Here is a 20,873-nt window from a genome sequence, read left to right as displayed (position 1 = left end):
TGCGGGTCGGTAAATAAAATAGTCATTTCACTCGAATTAAATATGTACATATTATTTACATTATGTATATGGCGCGCGCTGCCGACGGAGCTCGCACTATCAAATAGTAATACTCCATCCAACTAAAATATATTTATTATTAAATTAACGATCAATTAATATTATCCGACAGGTGAAGAAATATATCTATCGCAAACTATGTTAAATAAGGAATTCATCTAGTACATGATCACTTCACTCATACTTCATTAAGTATAAATAGCTTAACTAAGGGGCGGTTACGCCAGGCCGAGCTTGTGCTTTTTGCGCGCCTTCTTCACGTACGCCTCCACCAGGGCCTGGATCTTCGCGGGGTTGATCTCGCCCGTTTTGTTGTGGCAGATCTGTAACAACATACCATTTTATTAATAATTTTGATATGACAATAGTTATTTGTGCAACAAGTGAGGAAAGTTGAGCGTAGCGAGGGACTCGGAAAGACGAGATGTAAAATAACTTTGCTCTCGAGTGTCACATACAACTTTTGACCAGTAGTGAAAACATATCAAAGGTTAAAAAAATTCAACATCAAGTACAGTTAACCACATTTATTAACATCCATGAATGAAAGGCATCATCATTATGACGAAAGCTTGTCTCACTTCCTGGAGTAACGAAAGTGGGCTTGTCCGAGCTGCTGAGATAAAAAAAAAACTATGCACTCTTAGCACGCACGTGTAAATTGCTACGTAAGTCATCTCAATCTGTGCCACAGATCTAGAATGATGCGTTTTAATGGCCTTCTGGCCTAGTCGGTAGTGACACTAGTGACCCTGCCTATGAAGCAGGTCCCGGGTTCAAATCCAGACAAGGGCATTTATTTGTATGTTCATCATAAATATTTGTTCCTGAGTTATGGATGTTTTCTAAATATTTAAGTCTATGGGACCAATCGCGAAAAAAAATGGAATCTCCCATAGGAAATTTCGAGGAGCAAAATGTATGAAACAGCCTTTTGACCTATACTCTGTATCTTTAGGTATTTAAATAAAAGTAAACAAAATCTACCCTTAAATGGTTCCTTAAGCCAATAACATTACATGATCAAATAATGTAGGTTAAAGTCAGGTCGTTCAGTGACAGATCCAGGCGGTTTTGTATTTGGTTGGTTAACCAATAAATGTTACAACTACCCGAAAATGTACAAATTGTTTGTTTACTTTTATTTAAATACCTAAAGATACAGAGTATAAACATTATTGGGGATCTTTTTTTGCCCTTCGTTCTATTACATACTGTATATCTATCAGATATATCATGACCTTATCATTGTATAACAAGTTTGCATTTACCTTGGGCACGGTGCGACGTATATATTTGCGCTTTTTGGGAACCCTTTAGAGCAGCTTCAGCAAAATAAACCGCATTCGTTGCACAATAAGGTTGTACCTTGAGCACGTCGCGGCACTGTATATACTTGCACTCTTTGGACACACGCTTTAGACCTTATTACTGTAGAACAAGGCCGTATTTACCTTGGGAACGGCCCGGCGCAGGATATCTTTGTACTCCTCCTTGGAAGGCGCGTGAAATGCGGCCTCACCAAAATGAACCTTATAAGATGTACAACAAGGTCGTATTTACCTTGGGGACGACACGGCGCAGGATATCCTTGTACTCCTCTTTGGACACGCGCAGTGGACACGCGCCTGCGCGTGTAGTGCGGTTTCACCAAAATGAACCTTATAAGATGTACCACAAGGTCGTATTTACCTTGGGGACGGCGCGGCGCAGGATATCCTTGTACTCCTCCTTGGACACGCGCTTACGCGTGTAGTGCGGCTTCAGCACCAGCTTAACCTCTTCCACTACGCGTTCTTGTCGATTCAGTTTCTTCAAGAACTGTAACGATAAAAGTGTCAGTAATAAAATCCATAGACATCTGAATTAACCAGGGTGAACTGATCGATGAATCGTTGGAGATTAACAATCAAAATACCATTCAATATTATGGCGCCATCGCCACGCCATTTATGACGTCTCTAGGTAAAGGTAGTTTATTTCTCAAAATATTAAATATTTTTAAATGCGGTTATGAACGTCAAATAAAGCAACACCGACTCTAACCCTACACCTTTGCCCGAGAATATTTCATATGGTGCTTGCAATACGGCCTCATGGGCACTAAATTTAAAAAAAAACTTTATTATTTTTTATAAAGATTTAATCTCCAATAATCATAAATTTTGACATGTAGCTGTATTGCAGACTGCATACAATTTAAGCCACCAATATGGGACCGGCAAGAAACTCTGCGGGACAAAAATTTTCAAAACATCTAGTAATCTATTAGTCTCCTAATTCTCCAGTCAGTTGGTCGGTAACTCCGGTGACTCCTCAACTTTATCGCGTCCGCAGAAAAGTCACTTCTACATACCACTGTTGAGATATCGCTCATGCGATTGCATACAGATTAATTATATGATCCGAAGAGTTTTTGACATTTGTACTTTTTTATATTGGTTATATATCTCCTAGACCCTGTGAGGGGTACGGTGTACCGACCTTGCTCTTAACCTGCATCTCGACGGCTGAGCTGGGCAGCTCGTCCAGGATCTTCAGGTTGTCATCGTCTATCTTGACGCCCACTTGCGTCTTGTTGCCTGAAACCAGACAACTACTATGCAATAGGGTCCTAGCTTTTGAAGTATCTATCTAAATGCATTTGTTTATTAGTAGAATACTGACATACGTAAGTTTTATTGACAAAAATACAAACTGATAGCAGTTTTGTTTCAAAAATCATGATAGAGTTACGTTGCTTTATCACTTAATTTTTATAACCACATTCGGTTACAAAATTCAATTTTGCATTTGCAAAAAGTTTATTAATTAAACTATTCTAAGCATTTTCTTTGTAATTATTTTAAATTTAATAATTAATAAAAATCACAACATTACGATACTTACCTTTACCCTTCTTCCTGTTAAACTTCACCGGCACCTTAGCGTGCGATTTGCCCTTGCGTTTAATCGGCTTCGCGCCGAACAGCGAATCGAACGCATCTCGCTTCCCCGCCGGCGGCGGCGAGAACAGGTCCCCGAAGTCGCTGGAGCCCGGCGAGTAGGGCGAGTCCCCGCCCTCGTGCCGGGGTAAGGGCAGCATGGAGATCTTCGTAGCCTGCATGGGTTTGATAGGGTTGGATTTGATCGGGGAAGGTTTGGCGAGGAAGAGCTTGGGCTGGGCGCGGGCGGGCTCGGGCAGCACGATGCGCGGCGCGGGCGCGGCGGGGGCGGCGTGGGCGGGGTGGGCGGCGTGCGAGGGGGGCGCGGGCGTGGCGGGGGCGGGCGCGTGCTGGCCGGCCGCGGGCACCGGCTCGGGGGACTCGTCGCGCGTCGACTGCAGGAGGGCCATCACCTGCAACGACGGAAACACTCCAAACCATCATCCGACTGGGTAAATAAATAAATAAATATTTATAGAACATTATTACACAAACTGACTAAGTCCCACAGTAAGCTCAATAAGGCTTGTGTTGAGGGTACTTAGACAACGATATATATAATATATAAATATTTATAAATACTTAAATACATAGAAAACACCCATGACTCAGAAACAAATATCCATGCTCATCACACGAACAAATGCCCTTACCAGGATTTGAACCCGGGACCATCAGCTTCGTAGGCAGGGTCACTACCCACTAGGCCAAACCGGTCGTCTAAATAATCATGTACACAACAGAAAAATTTCCAAATGATAAAGAAACTAATAGTCTAATTTCTAATTGTGATTTAGCAGGTTAAAACCGCCTCTAATTTAATTTTGGGCCGTATTAAAAATATGATCGCTTGTTTCACAAACTTCGGAAGTACGAGAACAGAAAAAATACTGACTTGCATGTGAGTAAAAAAAATTAATTGTTGTATTAATTATCTATTTTAGGATTTTTCTGTTTAAGAAACCGCATTCTTGAAACCTATTATTAGGTATTATTATACTTCGAATCTTTAAGTTAATTGTAAACGAAATATGTCACTTGGGCTAAGTTAGTACATTTATTTACAATTTTTTTTATATACAATAGTTCTTTTCGTAACGAAACGGCAAAGACACATATTTTGACTAAGGTGAGTTTGTGAAGTTAGAAGCTTGGCTCTATATGAGATCTGATAACTTTTTACAGTACGAACATTATGGTTTCGTCTTGGCAACATTTTAAGTTGCTTATTAAAAAGTTTCCACCCCCTAATTTAAAGGGTTGGGGGTGATTTACTATTAGTAATCCTGAAATATGTATCTGGGGACATCATTTACACAATCTGCTTGTTTACTCATTCCCCATACAAACTTCAACCTCTTTTTCCCCCTAACGCACTTTTCGTCCCCTTTTCACCCTTACGGAGCGATTGGGGAGTTGAAAACTATTCTATATCCTTTTCCAAACTATCTACATACCAAATTTCAACTAAATCGGCTCAACAGTTTATGATTCGCCATACAAAATTTCACCCCCTTAGGAACAAAAAAAATATTAATAAATTAATAAAATCTAATGTATGAGTGCTATGAATTGTTTAATGCCTAGTAAGATCATTATTGACATTATATTCCGAGAATCTTCGAGAAAAGGTAGATAGTGCCCTTGCGCTTCGCTTTTCTTGGCGGTGGCACTGCCGTGCCCCCAGATAGTTTCAACACTTTGATTTGATATAAAATTAACATTAATGACCAGTTTTTGTTCCATATGCATCTCCATTGTTTTGTAGATAGCCCTGCTACGGAAAAAGCAGCGTATCTTAAAGGTCTGTTTTGCCGTAACAGGGCATTGTGGCAAATTGGCAATCCTGAAAGTATAACTGTTATCAATAGACTACGTACCTTCTCAATAGGCGACAACGGCCTTCTCGCGATGACATCATCCGCCGATAGATTGGTCCGCTGCGCCGCCTCCAGCGTCATGCTGGGCCGCTCGGGCGACGCCTCGGCCGCCGCGGGCGACGCCGCTCGGGCAGGCGAAGCTGACGCCGATCTAGTCGGTTCAAACGGATCGTAGGCGTCTGGAGAATCTGGAGGTTCCGGTGGTGTGTTAGGACCGTTTTCAGCTTCAGCCGGCGCCGGTTCCTCGTCTTCTCTGAGTGGGTTGGGCGCTCGAGGCGCTGTACCGGGCTTAGCTGCGAGGCTAAACTTGACGGGGGCGGGTGCAGGTTGAGCGGCGGGCTCCGGTGGTGTTTTAGGCCCGACGGCTCCCAGAGCGAACGCCGGCGCCGCCGGAGCGGGCTCGGGCTCCTTTTGTACGGCAGGTTCTTTCTCGCCGTGGTCGCTATCGCTGAGCACGATCACGTTTTTGGGAGAGGGAGTCAGCTCGCGGAACGGCGAGCGTTCTAAATCGATGATAGCTACAGGTTTAGCGTTATCGTCGGCAGCTAGCGCCGTTCGTCGCCGCTTGCGTTTCTCGCGCCGCGCCTCCCGGTGCTTACGTCTTTCCGCCGGCCCGACCGTCTTTTGCTGCTCGGCGAAACTAACACTAACGAGTATATTGTCCCCGGATGTGAATACTTCTTTGCTGGGCGCGGGTTGGTCTTTGCCGCGCTTGTGTTTGATGCGTTCGCGGCGGCGCGGCTCCTTGCGCTTGCGTTTGCCGAGACGTTTGGTCGGCGACGCGTCCGGGGGCGGCGTGCGCGGCGACAGCAGTCGCGAATCGACTGACAGGGGCGACCAACCGGCCGGCGGACCGGGGGACAGCTCTGGTGAGCGACTACGGCTGCGTCTCTTCTTTTTACGCTTGGGTGATTTGCGTCGAAGTTCCTCCCGGCGACGGGCCGCGGTCGCTGGAGGCGAACGGGCGCGCTTCTTCTTCTTACCGGTCTTCTTGGGGCTGGCGGAGCGTCTTCGTTTGCGAGCGCGAACGGGCGACGGTTCCCGTCTGCGAGGAGACATCCTTCGCCTCGGCGATGGCGACTTGCGGCGCTTGCGGACTCGGCGCGGCGATACAGAGCGTCTTGGAGGCGATCCGCGCGGCGACAACGGCGTGAGCGAGCGTAAACTCGCTCGGCGAAGTCGCGGACTAGGTGTCAACCGCCTGGATATGGAGCGTTTAGCGCGCGACAGCGACCGGCGCCGCGATAGCGAGCGTCTGACACGTGACAACGACCGGCGGACGCGCGATAAAGATCTGTGCGGACGCGACAGCGACCTACGCGGGCGTGATATAGATCGACGCGCGCGTGATAGAGACCGACGCTCCGGCTGCGGCGAATGCGACGCGGAACGTGCTGGGGACACATCTCTTCCGAACGGATCTTTCTGTTTCTTTCTCTTCTCTGTGACGACTGACCTGACGTCGTATCTCTCTAAATCCTTGCGTTTCTCGCGTCTGCGTCGTTCCGAGGCCGCCCGGCGCGGGGAGCCGGACGCTGACCGCCGTCGCCTGTCTTTATCTCTATAGCTGCGCTCGCGGCCCGATTTGCTCAACTTTCTAAACGCTATATCTTTCTTCCCTTTACTCTTAGTCTTTCCGTCTTTCTTGCCTTCTTTGCGTTTCTTTTTCTTGCCGTCCGGCTCGGGCGGGGTCGGAGAGCCAGCGGCGTCACTGAATACCCCGTTAGCTTCATCTTCGGAAATCATTTCTGTGCCGAGCGCCTCGCCCTCTAGTCTCAAGTCATCCTTGCTCTGATTCTCGTCTAAACATGGCGTGTATGAGCGTTCGTCTTCCGTTTCACTAATAGATTCGGTCATTTTTTCTGGAGCACCTTCAGTATGTTCACCATCAGCTATAGCCGCTAATTCCTTCTCCGTTCCGTCGTCAGAACGTGGAGAATGTGGGGAACGAGGGGAATGTGTAGAATGTTGAGAAGGTGAACGCTCACTAGTAGGAGTGGCAGTTCCATTTTGTTTTTCCCCTTCTTCAAGTTCCTCCGCTGGCCTTTCTGGTGTCTTATCTTCTTTTGGCGTTGGACTTCTGATATTAGCTTCATCGGCATTTTCTTCCTCTTCTTTTTCCTCATTGTCTCCCTCTTTGTCGTCTTCATCATCTTCTCTGTCCTGTTTGTCATCTTCCTTTTCCTCAGTATCATCTTCTTTATTTTCATCCGTTAGCATCACCATCTTATCACTATCTTTCTCATCTTCTGGGGGCTCTTCTGAAGTTTTTACATCATCACTTTTCGGTTCCGGAGCTTCTGGCTGCTCTGCAATTGGTTCCTCAGTTCGTTCAGCGACATCCTCATCATCATAAAGACTAACACGTTTTATAAGCGAGGGAGTATTTAATTTAATTTTGATCGGATCTCGGGTGTTGGGTGTTATAGGGCAGCGTTTGGAAACCTTTTCTTTGTAGTCGTCTTTTTTTGTCGGTATCGGTTCGGGAGTTTTGATTTCTTCCTCAGGAGTTTTAACTGGTTCGTCATCTTCTTGTACTAAATCAGTCATGTCAAGATCGGGTTTAGTGCGCGCTGTAGGGGGCGCCAAAGAGCCCGCACTAGCTATATGTACGCTCGTGGCGGAATAAATAGAGAAGTTAGGGCAATCTCCATCGGAATCGTCATCGGAGTTATTCTGCGGCGGTTCCATAAGCGCTCTGTGCTCCTGTAAGACTTGTCTGACGGCTGTATCTAGTAAACCAGCCGGGAGGGCCGGAGCAGGGGGGAGCGGTGGCACTGAAGTGATAGGGGTAGGTGGTGGTGTTATTTCGGGGGATTTAGGGGGTGAATCGATTTCTGGAGGTACCGGAGGGGCCGGTAATGGACCGAAGACTGGTGCTGATGTTTGAGGTGGTTCCTCGTCCTCGTCATCATCATGTGTCGGCTCGGTCGGATCATATTTTTCTGTATCAATTACTAGACTCGAGTCGCTCCCGTCCTCTGATTTTTCTTCGGGTAGTTTGTCGAAGGCGAAGACGGGGGGTTCGGGCAGCGGTCGGAAGGGGCGCTCCTGAGCGGGCGCGGGCGGCGGCGGGTGGTGGCGGGGGGCCACGCGCATGTCGAGCGGGTTGTCGAAGCCCCCGAACGAGTGCCGGTGCGGCCCGGGGGCGTCGGGCCGCGCCCGCGGCCAGGCGGGGCCCAGGCTGTGTCTGTTGTCTAATCTACAATTGGAAATATGTATTTATTAGTATATTTATGTGGGTCAACCAATTCTGTGCCGTCAGTCAGGAGACAACAGAAGCATTTGCTAGTAAAAACATTTGATAAAAATTCGTTGAATGTTGCACCCCAAAAATCAAAGTGATACGAAGGGCACAGTTAGGTAGATAATGTATTCCTTAAGAGCAATTCCTAGCTGAGCAACTTTTCAAATCTCGAATTTTTGAAGCTATGTTTCTGTCGCGCTGCGGTGGGCGGGAGCCGGAGCTATCTAAGTGTGAGTGCGCGCACACAGACGCGAGACTCGTGCGCTCGCTCATTGCGCGCCGTTCCGTCGACATCGCCCGCGAGCCAGACGGAATTTATTCTGCGCTGCCCGACGCAAGTTGTTTTTGTTGTTACCACGTAATATTGTTTTTCATTTTTATATTATACTGTATCTATTACACCCTAATACCAAACACCCTATCACCTGTACTAAATGTATTTTACACCTATGATGACGAAATAATAAATGATTGATTGATTGATTGATATTAATTACCATATAGGTAAAAACTGCAAAAAAGAATGATGTCTCAGCTTCGGTTGTCGTCGTACAGTCAAGTGCAAAAATATGTATCGAAAGAATCGTCTCATAAATATGGTACTACGCTCTTATTACACTGGAATAAGATGCTATGGGACATATTTTTGAGTAAGATGTGTACACCCATATTTTTACACTTGACTGTACCTATCCGTATCAGTAAGTTGGGAGTGATCACGGTGTGTTGTGAAATTTTTTAAGTAGGTATAAATATACCTATGGTTAAACTACAATCTATTTAACTTGTAGTACGATGGGGCTAAACTTGGGCCGCCTTATTGAAGAACGTATATATCGCAATGACAATCTGGGTAAAGTATGTTGGGATAATGCCGGACAATTTTGGGACCAATTGAGAGAACTCGTGAAAAAATGATTTTTCGAGATCTCAACACGTGACAGATTCTTGAAGTACGTAGCGAATCGTTAAATAATAACCGTAGATTCGGCCTGAATTTTGGTAATCTTCAATATAGAACGGTTTTAGTTTTGTACCTGTGTAAAGATGAGACATACTTTTTTTTAGGGTAACGAGTGTTTTGCCATCAAGGGAGAACATTGGATGGTGAAAAAAAGTTGCTTCTAATGGAAAGAGAATAAGGTATCACAAAGAAATAGGTCCGGTGTCTACCCTTTTGTATCCGATCTTAACCCGGATACAAAAATTGGTAAAATTGTGGCTCTCAAACTTTGATACCTATGTCATAAGGCAATTTGATAAGTAAACAATGTGCTAAGAAACCTCTTATTGTAAGGTTTACCCGAAGTATTAAAAAAAAACCACTAAAATAATAGATACGTTGCGTAGTTTTGACAATTTAAGATTTCGTGAACTGTACAGGTTTAGGGAAAGTGTAAATGTATTGTTTATTGAATGGAATGTACTGGAAGATATTAAGTACTTAAGTAGGAGGGACAAAAATCAAAATAAAAAATAATCGTGCCCAGTCATTTTTAATGAAGGTCGCCAAAAAAATAAGAATCAAACTTAGAAATCAAAAAGACTAAGTAGTTCTTTAAAAAGGTCAAGGTCACTGAGAGCCCATATTGAAGTATGGAAAATAATTAAAATTGCGATTTTGTTGGTTTAATTTTGCAATTATATATAGTTGATAAACAATCTTTTTTTTTGATAAAATTTAAGGATCGTATGTAAAGAGTAAAGTAAATATATAGGAAAAGAGAGCCCTCTTGAAGCATTTTAAGGAAACTAATTTCGAAGCCCTATCTCTATTTTGTATCCGAAACTAGCAATGTATGTATGCGTGCACATCTACTTATGCATCCTTATGTATGTGTAGATACTTTATTGCGAAAAATTGCTCAGTTGCTATCTATTTTACTCGATTTTGTTATAAATTTCAACATGTATCATCATCCCTATACAATATAAAATTAAATACTCTTTATTGCACACCTCAATAAAAGAAAACAATACAAAAGAAAACATACACATAAGCTCAGGTAAACAACATGCGGTCTTATCGCTAAAAGGCAACCTTTGGGTTGCGGAAATTAAAAAAAATTACATTGTCAGTAACCGTCGCGCTGGTAGTGGTACTGGATAAAAATAATGGTACGAAAGTGTGATCAAGAAAACAATAAATGTGATAATTAAGGTCAGTAGGTAAATTGAAGAAAATTTAAAGTTTGATAATCACTGCTGTTTTTTAAATAGGTAAAGATCTGATTGTTTCTGGTCCGATCTTTACCTGGAAGGGTCAAGATCGGATATCGGTCTACAGCAGTGCTAGGTCTGTTAACACAATTACAAAAACAAACACAGTTTCATCACAATACGAAAAATAAATTACAGAGCGAAGATCGGATAGAAGGAAGAATTCGCGAATTTTACCTTGCTCTCTGTGATTGCACATAGCACAAGCCCGACTCCCTGAGCGACGCGGGGACACTGACAGTCGAGGCGCAATGAAATGGCGTCTTACACAATGTTGCCAACATTAAAAAATAAAGCCAAATTAGGGGGAAATGAATGTCCTACGTTCTTCACCCGCATCGTTGAACCGCCGCATTTCAAAATGGCCCTTATTTTTATATCGACTAGCCGTAATGTAATACGGCGGATTATACAATACGACTGCGATACTTATATATAAATCCCCTCGTCAATGTAATTTCATTAAATTTGCTATCTAGTGGCAAACATCAAAGTAGTTATCTTTTACTTGTGACGCACAAGTGTGAGCAATGTAAAATACTATATTTCTAAAAAAAATTGCCTACTACGTAATAAAAGAAAATGTGATTATTAAATTATAATACGAAAGGTGGTCAAATCGCAAAATGCTGTCGTTTTATTTAAAATAATGAAATAATTAGACCAGTTCCGAAAGTTCCGAGAAATCCCGGTTCTTTGAAACAGTACCGGTTCTGCAATCCCTAATAAGGATGTTATGCCCATCACTATTCCTTCTGTGTACGTATATTTAAAAACTGTCTCCGCCTCCAATTCGTGCGATAAGGACAACTGCAGCTCGGACCGAGATTCACTCGCAAAAAACTCAAAAATCGAGGTTTCGCTCTCGACTGTTTCCTCCTCCAAAACGCAACTAATCATTATGAAATTTTGGAAATTGCAAGAGGAAGAAATAATCTATGCCGCTATGTTTTGATTTTTTGGATATTTTTTGTCATATTTGTATACTGTGCCTTTTTTTACAGCCAATTCAATTTAGCCGTTTTTGCGATTTTCGAGGCGTTGTATCTTTCTTCAAAATAAAATAATCCAAAAAAGCAAAACATAGCGGCACAGATATTGATGATATTGATCTTATTTGAAAAAATCACTGCTCTAGGTTAAAAATCCAGGGAGGAATCAGTCGAGAGCGTTTGTATGGAAAAATCGCAACTAGGAATTCCTCTTAAAATGAAACCTAGTGAATTATGAAACAAAAATCTGAATAAAGAAAAGTTCGACTTTTTTCCAAATTCCAAGACGTCAGAATTGGTGTTCTGCTAGAAAGTTTTTAAAATTGCGAAATATAAATAAAGTAAAACCTGGGAAAGTTCTCATATTTTTGTATGAAGATTGAGACTTTCCATTTTCAATATAAAACTTTCAATAAAATTTTCTAGAAATTCCTGAGAACGTTTCCATATTTATGGAAATTTTCCGCAACTTACACATCTGTAGGTGGTGTTAGGGGCTACCTCTTTTCGTTAGGGGTTAATAACTGTCGAATTAAGATAAGTGTGGCAGTGAGCTCGGGTAATTGATTTTATACCTAAAAGCTTTTATATGAAACATGAGATAATGACCTGGGTGGAGGCGCCTGCTGCCTCGGCTCAGGCCTTTTCGGCTGGGCGAGCGCGGGATGGAAGCCAGCCGGAGTCTTCTTCTCTAGTAGTGACCTCGTTATAGGTCGTTGTTGTCATGTTAATATAGTAGAGTGAATGACCTGTGCGGCGGCGCCTGCGGGCGGGGCTCGGGGCGGCGGGGGCGCGCGCAGGCGGGGCCGGGCGCGGGGCCCGGGGGCCCGGGGGCGGGGCCCGGGGGCCCCCGCCGCGGGAAGCCGCCCCACGCCTCCTCCTCGCGCCGCGCGCCGCCGTAGCTGTTCCCGCGGTTCGGGTACGTGTTCTCGCCGCCGTTGGGGCCGTACGAGTACCTGGCGACAGACACTCCATCAAACCTATTCTAAACTGGAAATACCCATTTACATTACATTGGAATTTGAAGCACTTTCACTGGGCAAGTTGACCGGTCTGTTTCGGGTTCAAATCCTTATAAGGGCATTGCTTGTGTGATGAGCACAGATATTTGGTCCTAAATCATGGTTGTTTTCTGTGTATTTAAGTATTTATTTATATATTATACCCTCCAGGGTTGCAGGCGTACATAGACTACGGAGACTGTTTACCATCAGGCGGGCCGTATGCTTGTTTGCCACCGACATAGTATAATATGTATATCTTTGTCTAAGTACCGACAACACAAGCCTTATTGAGCTTACTATAGGACTTAGTTTGTGTAATAATATCCTATAATATTGAATAGGCCACACAGAGCAAGCATACGCGCGAGGCAATTTCCTCGCGCGCAAAACGGAACGGTTTTTAGGGCGAAGGAAATTGCCTCGCGCGTATGCTCGCTCTGTGTGGAGCTACCTATTTATTATTTATTTAAGTTGGTTAGCTCGCTCGATTCGACTCAAACACTCAAATATTTTTTCCACCCCAGCCATATACAAATTGCATTATTAATATTTCTTCGTGGAGGAATTCTCGATTGCAAAATCATTGAGACGAGCGCTTCCGGTCGCGACGCGAATGCCTGAACAAAAAGGGTAAATGCTATAAATTGGACCGCGGAATACATACCCCCGACCGAAGTTGTTGGCGCTCTGCTCGCGGTGGTAGTTCCCGCTGTAGCCGCCGCCCCAGCCGCCGCGCTGCCCGTGCGCCGGCGCCGAGCGCAGCGGCGGCTCGGAGGCCTGAGGGCAAATCGCTCTTTACTATATCACACATTCTAGACGATACCTACATATGACGCTAGTACAGATAACGGTACCAGAGTTGAGGTCACGCACGCAACGTGCCATGTAACAACTGACCAGGGGCGGCCTTAGCCTCTGCGAGGCCCCTGTGCTAAGTAAAAAAATTAGTAGGCCGGGAAACGCCCTGTAAACAGTTCAAAGGCCGAGCTTCAAGAGAATGGAGCTCGGTCGTGAGCTAAGTACCTATATGTTATAAAGCGAGAAGGGAAGCAGAAAGCCGATCTCCACCTAGGACATAAGATCCGGGGCAGCAAATCTCGATGACTTCCCGTGCGAAGCCGAAAACTGAGCTGCAGGAAAGTAGAGCTTGGAATCGAATTCGCAGAGTGAGCGAGGCTGACGGCTAAGCTCCGCGAAGATAGTTCCATACTTTATGTATGAATCAGATTATAATTTACCATTGTCATTCATGGGAGAGAGTGAGATAGCAGATGTTCTTGAGACAATTAACTGATCAATCTGAATAAGGCATGCGTGAAGCAAAGATTTCTGAATTCAGAGGGACATTCCGGATGTGTGAGGCCAGCCTTACATATTACTGTAATGCCTTTGCTCAGCAGTGGGTGACCATAAGCTAACAAATAAATAAGTACATACAGCGTAAGCTAATTATATGGTTTAACTCACTATTTTTAGTTATCAGTCAGTTTGCATCCGTTCTGGCCTAGTGGCCCTGCCTATGAAGCCGATGGTCCTGGGTTTGAATCCCGGTAAGGGCATTTATTTGTGTGATGAGCACAGATATTTGTTCCTGAGTCATGGGTATTTTCTATGTATTTAAGTATTTCTATATTACATATGTCGTTGTCTGAGTATATACACAACAAAAACCTTTTTGAGCTTACCATGGGACTTAGTCAATCTGTATAAGAATGTTCTATAATATTTATTATTATTTGTCATCAAAGTTTACCTTGCTAACATCGACTCTGCCTTCGCCGCGCAGTTTGATGCTGATCTGGCCATCCACCGCCACGGACACCACAGAACGCTTGGAGTGCAGTAGCGCCTGGCTCTCCAGTATGTCGGACAGCAGGTCGGGGGCGGCTGCGGCGTGCGGGGGGGATGGCACCGACACCATCTTACGACGAGCCTGTTCAAACATTATAAAACTTATTAATAATATCACAATTCAATAAAACAAATATGCATACTTATAAGATCTAATGGCAGTTAAATTAAGGGGCTCCCCGCGGTTTTCATCGATTTTTGACTAGTTTTGAGTCGTTACTCCTACATTTGCACTACAGATAGCATTATAAGACAAACGGCTATCGGTTCTTCAATCTTTTATCTCCATTCTGGTCTGCCGGATTTTGAAAGAAATGAACACTTATTTTTTAAAATATATTTTTTAAACATTGTCTAAAAAACACTTTTTAGGGTTTCGTACCCAAAGGGTCAAACGAGACCCTATTACTGAGGCTCCGCTGTCCGTCCGTCTGTCTTCAGTCACCGTCTTGGCAGCATTCTACATGAAAATGTTTTTGATGGGATATATTTATCTATATAATTATGTATATGTCGTCGCCTAATACCCAAATGTCTATAAGTACCAAAGACGACTACATTCGGCCGCACGGCCCTTGCCATTGTCGACGCGAATAATACTCCAAATCTCTCTCAGACTTACAGCACTTTCTCACTGAACATCCCGTTTTTTGCGGGTACGGTTTTCGGTTCTGCAGTATCCCGCAAACAGAATGCTCGTGTGAATGTTACTATATTAACACGTATGCTACTAAAACGGAGTCCTGCAGAAAACAGTACCCGCAAATAACGGGATATTCAGTGGGAAAGAGTTCTTAAACAGATTTTAAAGTCGGTATTCCCGCCTGAACTCGTTGGAGGTCAGTGACCTCATCGCTATTAGATTCGTCTGTCTCTAACACCACCGAAGCCTAACTCAAAAGACTAGAACTATACTCGACCAGTATGATTTGCTCATTGGGACTAGTTTAATTTTTCTCACCTGGCTATAAACACTAAAGACAACCGTATTCGGCCCTTGCCACTGTTAACACACCCTCCGACGCCATATCGTCTGAGAAATAGTCCAAATCCCTCGTTGTCCAAATTCTCATTTAGAGTTGGTAATGTTGGTATACCAGCCCAAGCTCTCCCGACATGGCGGTCAGTGACTAACACCTGATACTCACCTGTCTAGCACTAAAGACAGCTACATTCGGCATGGCCCTTGCCACCGTTGATGCTCCCTGCTTCATCATCCGAAAAATACTCCAAATCCCTCTCCGATAACAGATTTTAGGTGGGAATTCCTGCCCAGACTCTTTAGACATGGAGGTCAATGACCCCTTAAACTCACCTGTCTATAAGCACTAAAGACGGCCGCATTCGGCCGCACCGCCCTTGCCACCGTCGATGCTCCCTCCGACGCCACTTCATCATCCGAAAAATACTCCAGGTCCCTCTCGGAGCCGAACAGATTTAAAGTCGGTATGCCGGCCCTGGCCCTCCTGACGTGCAGGTCGGTGGCCCCGGCGGCGGCGGCGGCGGCGGCGGCGGCGGGCGCGGGCGCGGCCAGCGCGGCCAGCTGCGCGCGCACGGACCGCCGCACCAGCGTGCGGCGCGCGGCCGTGCGGGGGCGCCGCTTGCGGATCTGGAACGAGTTGTTGGTTACGTTTCTTTGGACTCATTTTAAAACCCTATATGAAGCATTTTTATACATATATTAATATTAAAAATAAATAAATAATATTATAGGACATTATTACACAAATTGACTAAGTCCCACAGTAAGCTCAATAAGGCTTGTGTTGAGGGTACTTAGACAACAATATGTATAATATATAAATATTAATAAATACTTAAATACATAGAAAACACCCATGAGTCAGGAACAAATATCCATGCTCATCACACGAACAAAAGCCCTTACCAGGATTTGAACCCGGGACCATCAGCTTCGTAGGCAGGGTCACTACCCACTAGGCCAAACCGGTCGTCAAAAAGAAACAGAACTCAACCAAAGCAGGTTGCAAGAAGTGTCCGACTTGATCTCTGACTCGCAGACGCGATATCGCACACGAGATGTCATGCAAAATGCATGAATAGGTAAAAATCTTCAGGACTTAAACATGAAAGACTAGTTCAACTAGCAATTCTATCATTTTAAATTAACAAAACAGAACAATTGCGTTTTAGAGGGCGTTGTTACATTCTGACAATATAATTAACTAAACTGGTCATCAAAGACATTGCAACGCCACACATTATTATTATTAGATTATCTTTTATGATATAAATTTAAACCTAATGAAAGATATGTTTTAAAGTTCTAAACAGAGAAATAAGTAAACCGAGAATACACTTTTTAACTGACAATACTTAATATCAAAAAATAAGTAATCTATTTTTATAATCAAATTATTTAACAAGATTAAGTCATTACTGACAATTTAATATTCACAATACAGATTAAAACTTGTAATTTCTAGTAGTAATAAGTATCAAAACCACATTACAAAATTACTGATCATTAATCAACAAATGTGTTTTCCCACATTTGCACTATGTAGTAACAATCATCATTCAAAAACTTTCAACTAATATTATGGTACAATACAACAATGAAAAATGTATGGACGCAGATTTGTTTTGCAATTCATTAGGCCTCTTTAAAAGAGCAGTATATTTTTTTCTAAAATAACGGTTAAAAGTTGCAGCAACCTGATAATAGGTACCTGTGATTTAAGTATTTCCTCAGTTCTCTACATATATATTTATACACATTTACGGTTTTTTTATGTACGCTATAAGTTTACACTATTATTTTTTCAATTGTACATCGAAATTTAAAATTAGGAAACTATAGGTCTATAACGAAATCAATGCATAGCTCTTAGCTAAGTTGCTCATATGTTTATTTTAAGACTGTTTGTTTCTCAATAAATAAATAAAAAAAAAATATTTTTCAGACACCTTTAAAATTGTATTCTAAGGAAAATAAGTATTTTAAACTAAACAAATTTCCGAACCTTCCGTTTCCTAACGGTCCTCTTCACCCGTCTGGTAATAGGGAACTTCCCGTTCTCCTCGATCTCATACTCGATGATGACAGTGTTGGTCCTCCTCCGGGCGGGCTTGCGGCGCCGCCGCGGCGGGGCGCGCGCGCGCCGGGCGGCGCCGGGGCCGGGGCCGGCCGCGTCCGCCGGCGCGCCGCGCCGCGACGACGACGTGGACGGCTCCGACGTCGACTGGTTTCTTGAAGATCTAATAATATAAAAAAATACCCAATAATTGTACTACTTTTTTTCGGAGAAAAGTAATTTTGTATTAGCTATAACTGGAAACTGTTTTGACTTATGTTCTAACTTTATATTGTACCTTAATTATAAATTAAATTAAATAAATTAATATGATGCATAAAAAATTGTCTACAACGAAAATATTAAATAGAGTTGAAATTATTTTTTTAAAATATCTAATCGGTCCCAGTATGATGTTTTTAAATAGAATGTTCTCCATTCAAATAAATATTTAGTACATATCATGGAAATAGTAAAACAATAATATATTTTTCTTAATCCTTGATTCAAATATTGATGATGTATTATTCATCATCAGGAAGTGTCTACTTACCCTACTTCCTAAAAATACTTTAAGTAACAAATAATCTGATGATCAAATAATCAAATCTGACGGTGTTTATTTTACACATAACATTACATTGACATTCTTAAATTTATTGTAAGATTAACAAATAAATAAAAATTTAAAATTTACCTTCTAACTTCCCTAGGCTGTCTGAGAGGCACAGCTCGTGGGCCCTGCGGGAGTTCCATATCAGCAATACCAGTAAAGAGATCATCCACCTCCGAGAGATATATAATGTCTTCCAAGCTCCCAATGTTGTGCAGACCCCGGCTGATGCAGCTTGGGCAGTGCCATTGGTCTATGGGGATCTGAAATTAGGAATATTGTATATAAATGTGGCATTGGAAAGGTATCTTCTTCTTTGTTAGGGGCTATGTAACCCATTATTAAACAATTGTGATTGTCCCCTACTACAATTTTCGCTGGCTTCAAACAAAGGTATATATATTAGGATGTCCCTTATTTAACGATTTTCAGAAATTAATAACGCATACCCCCTAAATTGGTTTATTTTATCCCAAAACGCTCTGAAAATAAATTTCAGGTCATTCATGTAACTGACACTCGTGCCGACTTTCATGCGATTTTCCGTTTCCTCTATGGATATTAACATTACTGAAATATTTTGCACAATTTGTTTTATATGAAGCACGGCCCCTATGTTTGATTTTTTAATTATTATTAAAAGCAATATTATACATATTATTAATATTAATATTATATAAAAATTTGTATGAAATCTGTTTTTTCAAAAGTCAAACATAGCATAGCAATGGTTAATATACATCAAATTATGTAAAAATATTTTCCATAATGTCAACTACCAGAGAGGAAAATGGGACGTAAGATTTCCGATTTAGACACAATTTTTATGGCTTATCACGGTTATGTCGAATCAACCTTAAGATATGGTATAGTTCTTTGGGGCAATTCTACAGACATCGATAGGACATTTATAGCCCAAAAGAAATGCTTAAGGACAATATGTGGTATCCCTACACGAGAATCATGTAAACCTTTATTTGAGAAATATGCAATTCTGACGCTGCCATGTTTATATATGTTTGAAGCAGCCGTGTTTGTAAAAAAGCATCCAGAAATGTTTAAGAAAGCTTCAGCGATATATCCAAGGAGTACGAGAAATCAGGACAGACTCGTGCTAGACATAGTTCCTAATAGTGCCCTTTTTATGAAAAATAGTTACCACATGTGCATCAAAATTTTTAACTCAATTCCAGAAAATTTAAAATTTCTCCCTTTACATTTATTTAAAAGACAGCTTTATCAATGGCTCAAGGAACAAATGTTTTATTTGACGAGTGACCTCTTAGACAGGAACACATAATATATGTTACAAGCTTATGAGTACGTATACTTTAAGTTTAGTTTTAGTGCTTAATCTTAGTCTAGTCTTAAGATTACTTTGCATGCTATTGTGTAGCAAAATATGTTTTTGTACTGGAATTTTACTTACCACCACCATTGTACCATATTTTATGCGAATAAAGGACTTTTACTTTACTTTTTACTTTACTTTACTTTGGGGACTATGTTTGTATGGAGAAGCAGCCATCCTCTTTCCTCTTAAGCATTTTAGTTAATTGCCATTTGACTAGCAATTATGGTTAGATTAAGCCTAGTTTAAGACAGTTGGAAGCACTCTCCCTCTACTGTTGACAAATTTGTTAGGTAAATACATTTTACTAACAAGCTCTATTGGCACATGCAAGTTTATACCTGTTGAATTAGTTGACAAAGTCAAACTCACTTCAAATAGTGGAGGTGTGAGACACTGCATGTGGAAACCCAGGTCACAGCCATCACACAGCAGCATCGAGTCTTCGTTCTCCATACTGCCACAGATCTAAAAAAAATAACAACTTGAATTACTATCAGGTCAAGAACTAAAATAGGACTCAAAACTCACCATGGCAAAGGTTACTCACCTCACAAACGGTTGGGTCCTCAATGACAAGCATCTCCACAGAGGGGCGGCGGTCTGTGACCTGAACAGGGTCTGAACGCAACACCCGTCCACCTGCACAAGTCCTCACTACTATAGAATCAAATGTGATGCGGTCCACGGGACAAGTGTTCACATTCTTGGACCATTCTGTGATGCAATCTAAACAGAATATGTGCTCGCAGTTCGCAGGTGTGCCTACTTCTTGTTCTGTAAATCTCATAAGACAGATGGAGCATTTGTCAGAATTGCCCTCCGAGCTGTCTGAGGCGAAGCCTGAGGCGGGCTTGGGAGGGGCGGAGGGGGACGGGCCGACTGACCCATCGCTGTCGGCGTCCGAGTCGCGGAGTTGAGGCAGCGCGCGGCGCCGGCGCGCGCCTACAGAGCTCCCGCTGCTGCTGGCGCCCTCATCTTCACTCACCACCTGAAACACACACACGGTCACAACACTGCACTGTCTCCACACACTAGCCAAGTCCAGGTCAGGAGTAGCGCTCACCCGTAGGCGCCTCTTTCGGGTCCGCGTCGGGCCATCGCTCTCGTCACTGTCGGACTCTGAGGCGGATGATAGCACCATCACTTTCTTGATGCGCCGCTGCGGCCTCGGCGGTGTCGCCGAGCCCTCACTGCCGTCCTCACTCATCCTGGCGGTCTCTTGAGAGCGGCCGGACCGTCCGCTGGTGCCTCAGAACGCAGACACGAAGCGAGTTGGCAAAGGTGTAAATGACCTTTGCGAATCCAATTTTGGAGCATTCGAAGTGAAGATGACTGAATTCATCCGGTCAATACGATAAAAAGTGGCATTAGAATCGTCTAATTATATAAAAGTTGCTCTAATGCGTTATAATTTATTTTTAATATTTTGACAGCAAGCCGCTTCTATACTCAGTCGGCCATTTTCATTTCATTTTGTGTAAAGACGGAATTGCCATGTTGATGTTACCTTCAGATTATTGAGATTCCAAACATTACTTTCACTAATGCGTCATTTCAATCTCATCAGTTCGTCATTTTACAGTAGAAAAGAAAATGATAACTCACTATTTGTATAATTTTTTTCATGGTTTTGACTAGTTTGTCTTTCTAAATAATTAGTACAAACTGTAGAAAGAGTAGTCTTTACGTA

At 42.9% G+C, this 20,873-nt stretch overlaps 1 protein-coding gene across 1 annotated transcript; it reads right to left on the bottom strand.

Annotated features, from left to right (window-relative positions):
* Positions 1-117: 117 nt before the first annotated feature.
* Positions 118-20,665, bottom strand: LOC133522621 (PHD and RING finger domain-containing protein 1-like). Its single transcript, XM_061857992.1, has 14 exons — positions 20,247-20,665; positions 19,731-20,171; positions 19,553-19,648; positions 17,914-18,092; positions 17,166-17,400; positions 15,494-15,787; positions 14,081-14,260; positions 12,992-13,104; positions 12,073-12,279; positions 4,865-8,066; positions 2,950-3,397; positions 2,545-2,642; positions 1,753-1,881; positions 118-383 (listed from the first exon to the last, which is right to left on the bottom strand). The coding sequence occupies exons 1-14, from the start codon at positions 20,388-20,390 to the stop codon at positions 279-281; spliced, it is 5,871 nt and encodes a 1,956-aa protein (XP_061713976.1). The 5' UTR covers positions 20,391-20,665; the 3' UTR covers positions 118-278.
* Between the last annotated feature and the right edge of the window lie 208 nt (positions 20,666-20,873).

Source organism: Cydia pomonella, chromosome 11 (genome assembly GCF_033807575.1).
Source record: "Cydia pomonella isolate Wapato2018A chromosome 11, ilCydPomo1, whole genome shotgun sequence".
NCBI classification, from domain to species: Eukaryota; Metazoa; Arthropoda; class Insecta; order Lepidoptera; family Tortricidae; genus Cydia; species Cydia pomonella.
This window is presented reverse-complemented; position numbering and strand designations above follow the sequence as displayed.

Bases quoted from the DNA above. Each gene is read 5' to 3' on its own strand.
- LOC133522621 (XM_061857992.1), bottom strand. From the start codon at position 20,390: ATGAGTGAGGACGGCAGTGAGGGCTCGGCGACACCGCCGAGGCCGCAG. The intron at 15,788-17,165 runs GTTCGGAAATTT...AACTCGTTCCAG, and splicing joins GGACCGTTAGGAAACGGAAG to ATCCGCAAGCGGCGCCCCCG. The intron at 2,643-2,949 runs GTAAGTATCGTA...GTCTGGTTTCAG, and splicing joins TAACAGGAAGAAGGGTAAAG to GCAACAAGACGCAAGTGGGC.